General features: G+C 41.3%; 1 protein-coding gene across 8 annotated transcripts; it reads left to right on the top strand.

Annotated features, from left to right (window-relative positions):
• The first annotated feature begins 2676 nt into the window (after positions 1 to 2676).
• spry2 (sprouty RTK signaling antagonist 2) lies at positions 2677 to 8650 on the top strand. 8 transcript variants are annotated; one of them, XM_005450003.4, is made up of 4 exons: positions 2677 to 2843; positions 3019 to 3149; positions 4727 to 4821; positions 6248 to 8650. In XM_005450003.4, the coding sequence occupies exon 4, from the start codon at positions 6296 to 6298 to the stop codon at positions 7295 to 7297; it is 1002 nt and encodes a 333-aa protein (XP_005450060.1). In that variant the 5' UTR covers positions 2677 to 2843; positions 3019 to 3149; positions 4727 to 4821; positions 6248 to 6295; the 3' UTR covers positions 7298 to 8650. The 8 variants fall into 8 exon arrangements, with proteins under 8 accessions (XP_005450060.1, XP_025758960.1, XP_005450059.1 ...); XM_005450004.4 differs by lacking the exons at positions 2677 to 2843; positions 3019 to 3149 and adding exons at positions 4165 to 4307; positions 4427 to 4617; XM_025903175.1 differs by having other exon boundaries at positions 2677 to 3149.
• Positions 8651 to 9020: the final 370 nt, after the last annotated feature.

The following is a 9020-nucleotide window of genomic DNA, read 5'->3' as shown; positions in this document are numbered from 1 at the left end:
ATGAAATTAATAATAATAACAATAATAATCACACAATTCTCTAATAGGATTAGGTTATAGTCAAAAGGACAAAAATCAAGTCTGACCAGACATAGTGGAAAAAACAGATCTGGTTGTTTCAGAGCTTAACAGAGCTTAAAATGTGATGTTTGATAGTTAAAAAACAACAACAGAATGTGTCTAAATTATCAAATGTAAGCAAAGTAAAGTGCTTATTACCAAAAAGGGGGACATTACATATGTAGCACCTAAATAAACAGAATTATTTTGCAAGTCTTTGATTGTGCCTTGGCTCATTCTGTGTGTGCTGCTGGAAACATGTAACATGTTATCAAGAACAACAAAGCTTTAAGGGTAAATGAAGAGCAGCCAGGGAGGAACAAAGGAAGACAAATTGTAGAAAGAAAGTGGGAAGTCTTGAGAGCCTGCTGACCCTGATCCAAGTTAATTTGCCAAGTCATACACTGAGCTGATTAAAGTGACCTCTCTCAGCAGTGTGCTTCTCACAACTTCATAATTATTCTGTCTGAAATTGATCAGACACTCTATTACTAAATTAGAGGAAAACGGGGGAATGGAGATGTCCAAGTCCATTGTTTTCACTGAATCTCTTCTGCTTGAGTTCAGGCTCACTGAACACAAGCTAATTGCTCTTTTTATTATTTTGCAGGGACACAAGGCGGGTAACAGCCTGTCCGGGCCTTTTTGTAAGATGATATAAGTGTATGACTCAACTACTAAATAAAACCCATTCAGTCTTTCATCCTTGAATCTAAATCCAGACTCACTGATCTGCATCCCATTTTCATCTTTATGCCATTCTGCTTTTCTTTATTGGTGCCCATGTGTTTATCATAGTCATGGAAAGGAATGTGACTGATTTTGAAGCTAGTTTAAATCTATTATTATATTAGAAAATCCACATGCTATTGATTGTAGCCTGTAGTATATGGAGATGGCCACACAGTGGCGCCACTTCATAATTATTCACAACAGCTCTGGGGTAACTACAGTATTGACTTGCTAATTAGTTGTATCAATTCTCATTGATTGCTTTTGGATTTAAATCCATAGCAGCCTGGTAGTAGAGCTTAAAAAGGTGTGAAATAAGAAAAGTATCCTGAGGTGTTCAGTAAGATTAACTCAGTGCCCTGTATGTCAAAGGAAAGTCAATATGAGTATGTGAAACTACTCCATCTGGCACTGCATCTCACAGTTTGTCTTCAGCTTACCTTGATTTTAGAGGGAGACAGTAGTTTTCCATTAAGGACTTGGGAGTGTGAAAAAGGGGAAAAGAAGTGATGTTGTGTTTCAAAGTAAAATTACAAAAGCATCCCTGTCAATTACTAGCAAGCACTTTGATAAATAAAGCCACACCATCCTTTATAAACAGTCACAATTTGCAGGCTGTATAACAGTTTTGCATCTAACCGTAGTTGTTAGCTTTTTACAGTGGAATTAAAGAGTACACAGTCTCCCTGAGAAAGGAAGTGGAATTGAAGTGAACTTGTGCTGTACTTGAGTAAATGTACTCTATATATTATATGTTTTTATTGTTATATTATAGTCAAATTTTGAAAATGTAATCATGTATAAAAAGAATTTAGCTGTTACATAAACACTGAGAAGTAGCACAAAAAAGACAGCAGTATAAAAAGGCTACCTCAGCAGGAAGGGTAGGGGGGGGAAATCGATACAGCATAGTATCATGATATTTTACATGGCAATGTTGTACAGGAACACCAAATATCAAGATTTTCTAAAATAAAATCTAAATATTGTGGGAATACTACACACAAGAGAGGTCATTTTTGCACACCGCCACCCTGAGACCATGTCAGTGAAGCAGACTTACATTTAACTGCCTCAACTGAAAAACCGTCGAACACTGGACACACTTAGCTCGACAACCCAAGCTCCTAACCCTGAGCAAGTTAACGGCTCAATCACACGAGTAAAAGCAGGGCGGCAAGATGCTTACAACTACAAACTCTGTCTTATTGCAACATTTACAGCAGGTTTTAGTGTTGGTATGCTTGACAATCTCATTTTCAAGCAAAAATAATAACTGAAGAGGGATAACTTTATCTTATTGGACAAAATCAATACTGACAAATTTTAACTCTGAGGCCATAATTTGCACTTGAAAAAGGGTGATAAATCCTAATATAGGTTAATTCAATATTCAGCAACATAATGTTACACAAATGTACAAAACCACTACCTAGCAGTTATACTGTACTTCACAAGATGTGCTCAATTACCCACCTTCTCTCATAATGTAATGTAACCGTTACATTTTTTCACTTTCACAAAGTACACAAACTGCATTAAGTAGAAAATACTAATACTGTGCTGCCCATGTACCCTGTAAAGTTAGCTAAAAACGAATCAAATGTACCGACATTTTGTTTATTTGCAACCTATAAACCCCCTCACATGGTAAGCATATGACACATTATTTTCAGGGGACTGCTCTGTAACGTGCTTCTTTTATTTAAAAAATAATAATAAAAAAAATGTGTCAGCTGTAAGAAACTGAAGACTTTACGGGCCCAAGCACACATATTTCCAAAGAGGTTGATCGGCTTGATCAGACTCGGTGTGAATGGCTACTTTCTGGCATTCAATGGCTGAGCACCGGATGCGATATATCCGCTGTCACAACAAGCGCTCTGTCCCCCCCCCTTTCAGGTTGACGCCACATACAGCGCAAATCCCGACCTCTCCGGAAAGAGAGAGAGAAAAAAAAAATCACACTCACACGCGAGAAAAAAAAAAGTACTTGCAAGACGTTCTGAGCGTCGCGGATAAAACACACGGAGTGAAAACTACCTGTAAATGTGAGGTTTGTCGCCTGCTTCTCTTCTCTAGTTCTCGTCTTCTTCTTCTTTCCCTTTTTAAGTTTGCTAATAAACTTTATCGTGCGGCGGCTGTTTGAAGTTTTCGCGTGCTTTAACGCCTCGTGCTGTTGCGCAAAAACATGGGATTTACATCTTAGCGCCGCTTCTCCCGAAGGAGCGCTCCGGCTGGAAGCTTTCTCAATGGATTTTACCGACGGTTTTCCCGACTGAAGTGTTGCCGCAGGGAATACTCGCCCCCTCAACTTGGATTTGTTTCACCTAAACGGGGGTCTCGTCGCGAGCACGGTAAGTGTGACCTGTGTAGTTCTTATCCTTTTTTCTCTTTTTTAACAGTACGCATGCTCTTTGTTGAAGCTGTGGACTAACAAACTTTGTTCCCCCTCACACTTTTCTTAGCAGTGTTTTTGTCTCTCCCGTCCTTTAGGTTGCACTTGGGTCATACGTGCACTGTTATGGTTTTAACATAGCTGCTGGCTTAGTTTTGAGCTCATTATCTTAGTCATCCTCCCCCTCTTAAGTTTATAAGGTCCCTTTTTCCCTTTTAACTTCTAAAATTAGCCACCGCCTTCGCTCTGACTAATGACTCATTTAGCTTAATTGTTCACCTGACCGCTGGTGTCTGGTTATTAGGAAGTAGCAGTGTCCAAGTTGGCACGTGTTTGCTCATACGTGCACTCACACAGCCTGCACTGTTTCCGTCCGCTGCTGCGAGCTGTCCGCTTAGCGTTTCTTTCTTTTAAACGTGTTTTCCGTGCCGCACGCTTGCATGTTTGCATTATAAATCTCATGCACACAGTGGAAACGCGCTTATCGGTTGCGTATCAGAACCCGCGCGAGTCATCGGGCTTTCTGGTTTTACTCAGCATTCAATTTTTTTTTTTATTTTTGGCTGATGCTCTGTTTAGGTTTAGGAAGCTCGATCCTGTCACAGAGCTCCAGCTTCTCTCCCACTGTCACAGACTCCTGTGTGGAGGCGTCTGTTTTAACCAGGCTTATAAAACCAAAAGAACCCAAGAAGTTCCCAAAGATGTCCCACCACACACAAACCCTCTGAGTGCACTCCCACTTAATATGGCCTCTTTCTTTGCTCCAAACTTCTTCTTCTTCAAATCTTGTCACTCATCATCTTTTCAGCTGTCTAACAATGTAAAAATGTGCTCGAATGGGGAAGTTTGCTGCAGGCCATTTGCCACTTGCCACAGGAACAAACAAAAGCCGTTCCTGTATTGTAACTGAAAGGAGGGGTGGCCTTGGTCCCTCCACCTCTTGAAAAAGATTGCATTTAAAAGGTAATTAGCACGAGCACAAGAATCAAGACCTTTTTTTTTTTCGTTTGTTTTCACCACCCTCTCACTTTAGTGTGAGGCGGTGGTGAAAATGAGCCAGTGTACAGAGCACTTTTGTTAATACTCACACTCAAAGGGAAACTATGGCTGATCTGGGGTGAGTATCCAGTAGCTGGGAAGTCGGAACTCTTGTATCGTTTTGCTTCATTTTAAACTCTTATTAGACACTTGGGGCTCTTTACTTTGTTTTTGTTTTTTCCTTTTTTGGTTTAACAGAAATGAAGTTGGTTCCTTCTCCTCTTATATGCGCTTCAACTCCTCGTTTCAGTTATCAGTTTGACCCACATCAGTCTTCAGTGTTTAAAAAAGAAATGAACTTTGATCATCAGCGTATGCAACCTCTAACGATGGAAATGTTGACCCTGTGAGAGACGGGCGTAGAAAAAGTGAAACATGGCATTTGACACGTAATTTACCTTTGACGTTTTTGCTGTGTCAGACAATATTCTGACTGTTGGCTGATCGTGTTGGTTATTGGAAGGTTAAAAAAGTGAAACCTATCTTACTTTTCCTCAGCCAGTGGCGATGTCTTCTAACATCTTCTGATAGAACGACTATTTCAGATCTGACAGTTGACAACCAAGCAACCGATTGGCTTTTCTGAGTATAAGGTAAACAACCGTCATAGCATTAATTGATGTATTGATGCTGCTATAATCTGGTTATTTTAACATTTTGCTTTCTAAAATAAAGGTTAAAGGTAGAAATTGCACATCGCCATGCCCCGAAGCTCAATCTGACAGATTAGTGATGCACTTATAATAGGCCTAATTTTATCAGCCTTTTGACTGACATAAGCGACAAAGCTGCTGTGATGAAAGATAGCCTGAAATTTTTCTTCATGTTCATCAGAAGAGGAGGGGGGGAATGTATGTTTTTAATATAAATATATTTTTTAAGATCACGATTTACCTGGAACAGTCGGTTCGTTACTAATCATAAAGCTTATATCTGAATAAGGTTCCAAACCAGATTAGGGGTGTCACAAAAGCAGTGTATTAATGATAACCGAGATATTATAAAATGTACAATTTTATAATCTCATCAATAATTGTGTAATTTTCTAAACGAGTGTTTAATTTTCTTGCCGCCTGCATTCATACATTGAGTTTAACGAAGTTAACAAAGCTGTAGTTGAATTTGTCTGCAAGCTTTATTGTTTTTATTGTTTTGGGGGGGGTGTTAAACAGATACCTCAATATAGTGAATTTTCCCCATGCATATAGTACGCAAACTAAAATGGCCAACCAAAAGAGTCATAATTTGAGAAACTGAAGTTTCAGCCATTTTAAGCCTTGTTACACGCCAGATCGATGACAGGAAGCATGAGCGCTGCAGCAAGGGTCTGTGGTAGGACTTGTACCAGGGGCAGGATTCTTCATGTTCAGCAGCATGACCTCACAGCATCAATTCATTACCAGCATTGCATAGCTGGTATTAATTTCACCTCGTGTGTCTCAGTCCCCATTGGAGTCTGGGCGTTGTTTGACGACTTGTTGTAAAGACTCATTTTAGATGAGTGTCTCGCAAAATAACAAATTGTGAGTCCTTGTAAGTCAGACCTGCCGGATAGTCTTGTTCTTTTGTTGTTTTAAGCTGCAAGCAAATTTTCTCTCTTCAGATATGGTGAGTTATTGTCATACATGCGAGAAAACAGGAAGTTTTCACAAAATAGCAGCCGGAAAGCACCTAAATTCAAATATCAGAGGCATAAACGTAAGGTCTGGGAGTGGATTTAGATTCAGCTTTGAGCAAACAAACTTTGGTTATCCTGCCTTTTGAGAGCAGACAAAGACTCGCTTGTGATTCAAAGGAAGCCTTCATAAAATTGATTCTGCAGGCCCCAGCAGACAGCAGCTAGTGACTTAAAACATTACATCGACTGTGCGATCTAACAGATCTTTTCTGCCACACTGATGTGTTTGTTAGACCTAATTTCCATAGTGGTGCTCGTACTGACATCGGTTAGGATTTGCATGGCATAATTTGCATGACGTGCCACCCCATACGGATATAAACTGTGTGTTTCTTTGACAGGACTTCAGATGTGTCCCCTGCCAGCCGCAGTGGCCCTTCAGTCACGAGATGTTTTCCAGAAGTCAGAACGACAGCGACGGGGGAGGAGGGCAGCAGGGGTCATCATTAAACCGGCCAGCGGGTACACTGAATGACGAAGGGAGCTCTGAACCACGGACTCGGCAGACCGATGACGGTCCTCCAAATCCCGGGTTGAACAAAGGACAGCTGCCCCATACTGAACCAGTGCTATCTCTGGATCAGATTAGGATAACTGGGAGTAGCAATGAGTACACAGAAGGGCCCACTGTTGCCCAAAAATTTTCAGGTACTCAGGATACATCACAGGGCTTAGGAGGCAGTGGACAGCAGGAGACTCAAAAAGAGAGGCCTTATAATCTCCGCAACCTGCATGGAAACTCTTCCACGGCGGGTGCTATGCAGTCTTCCAGTGTAGACGACTCCCATAGCAGCATCAGGACCAGCGTGGGAAGCGTTTCTTCAGACCAGAGGCTTATCGGCAGCCCAGAGAACGGCGACCAGATAATCAGAACACAGCCCAAGCGTTCCGAACTGAACTCGGAGGAGCTGAAACCCCTGAATGAGGAGTCCAGGCCAGTGGTGGTGATGCCGAGCAGCAATGTCACTAGAAATCAAGGTAAACACTCGGTTAGGTGTGAGGACTGCGGCCGATGTCAGTGTTCAGATTGCCGTCGCCCACGGGTGCTCCCTTCCTGTTGGCTGTGCGGCCGGCGGTGCGTGTGCTCAGCAGATAGTGCGGTGGAGTACGGGACGTGCGTCTGCTGCATTAAAGGCCTTTTCTACCACTGCTCCAGCGATGACGAGGACACGTGCACGGACAAGCCATTCTCGTGCACGCAGTCCCACTGCTGCGTCCGCTGGGTCACCGTGTCGCTCCTCTCCTTGTTCTTGCCCTGTATCCTGTGCTACCTCCCGGTTAAAGGATGCATGGCAGTGTGTCAATGCTGCTATGACAGAGTCAAACGACCCGGCTGTCGTTGCAAGAACTCAAATTCAGTCCACTATGAGGATGTCCGGAAACCAACGTAGACGTAGTGTGTGTGTTGAAATGGAGATGGATGGAAGGGCTCTACGCTCGCTCAACTCAATAGGCGTGTAGTTGTGTAGATGAAAGGTTTTAATAGAGATCTAATAATGCTGTTGTGCTTAAGTTTTTGTATTTTTCATCTAGGTCATTACAATATCTGCTGAAAAATGGCCTTAATATGCTGCCTTTTTAAAGTGGGCTCAGAAAAATCTTTGTACTAAAGGCACGGGAGGTGCATTCACTCACCCTAGCATTAGGAGTTTCACTTGAAAGGTAAACCAAAAGAAGCGCTCTACATTTAAATGTATGAAGACATATTCAACTACTGTCTTTTTTTCCTCCTTTTTTTTAATGTCCTGAAAATTTGTTCACTCAAGTGCCCTCGTTGTTTTATTGTTATGAGAGTCCAGCAGATAGCGTCTTCTCTCTTTTTGTTTTAACATTTAATACAACTTGTGTGCTAAGAACAGACTCCTGTTACTGACTGTAAAGTTTTAATTGCAAACGGTGTGCGTACGTCAGAAAACGAGTTGAACAGATGTTTTATTTTTGTACATAATACTTCAACTGGGAAAAGTTTTCTGCCATGCCAGAGGCACCTTGATGAATCCATACCTAAACTAATCAGCCACAACATTAAAACCACTGACAAGCGAAGCGGTGATCTCATTGCAGTATAAGGTTTGCCCGGGAAATGTACCGCCCATTTAAACGTCGTTTACGCAAAGCCCCACCCCGGGACAGGGGACAGTGTTCACGTCACACTTCATAAACTGCTCAGGAACGATTTGAAAGAACACATTAAAATATCCCAAACTGATCAGAAACAAACCAGAGTCACCGACCCACAACCCTTGACAGTGTCCTCACTACCAGACACAACATTAATCACAGTGTTTTTCAAGAAAAGGGAGACTGGTGGTTTTAATGTTTTTGGCTAATTGGCTATATGAATCAGATAATTGACCTTTTTTTTTTGTTTGTTTGAAATTTAGTTTTACATTCACTGGAATGTTTCTTAATCACGTTTATGTAATTTACAAAAGAAAGATCTTATCCCTTCTACTTGTAAATTGTACAGTGACCTTATATGAAAATTCTATTTTCTAATTCCAACATTGCCTAGTGTAAAGTTAAAACTATATATTTATTTGAAGGTTTATTATTTTATAATGATAAAATATTTATTTTGAGAAGGCATCAATGTTTCGCCTGCTTGTGGGAGAAGGGGTCACTCTGTAGTCACTGCAAGATCAGAGCGGACCCTGTACGAGTGTCAAAGCTGGATGAATATTTCACTATGGATTAGGAGACAAATATATTAACGTTTGACATTAAACAACCCTGAAGTCTGACGGTGGTTGTTCCTGTTTTTTTTTTTTGTATTGTTCCTGTTTGTTGGTGTGTTTCTCACTGTCTGAATATGCTTCTCTTTACTGTGGCGTAAGAGCAGCTCTGTTTCATCTAGATTTACACTTTCCTTCATATAATTTAAGGTGCACATTCTCAACATTTTTAACTGAGCCTCGGCACGAAATGCGAAGCAGGGCGGTCATTAACCGGTGCTTTGGAATTTTCCCCACAACACAATCGCTTAAATTGTTTAGAGAGGTCAAAACCGGAAACGGGGACACATTAATGTTCACCTCATTAGGCAAAGCCTCCGGTAAAGCCCGTGGGTGCAGGAATGCGATCGTCGCCTCTTTTTCATCTTCTAAAGTCCAA

This window comes from Oreochromis niloticus, linkage group LG23 (assembly GCF_001858045.2).
Source record: "Oreochromis niloticus isolate F11D_XX linkage group LG23, O_niloticus_UMD_NMBU, whole genome shotgun sequence".
Taxonomy (NCBI): Eukaryota; Metazoa; Chordata; class Actinopteri; order Cichliformes; family Cichlidae; genus Oreochromis; species Oreochromis niloticus.
The sequence above is the reverse complement of the archived record's forward strand: the minus strand, read 5'-3'. Positions and strand labels throughout refer to the sequence as shown.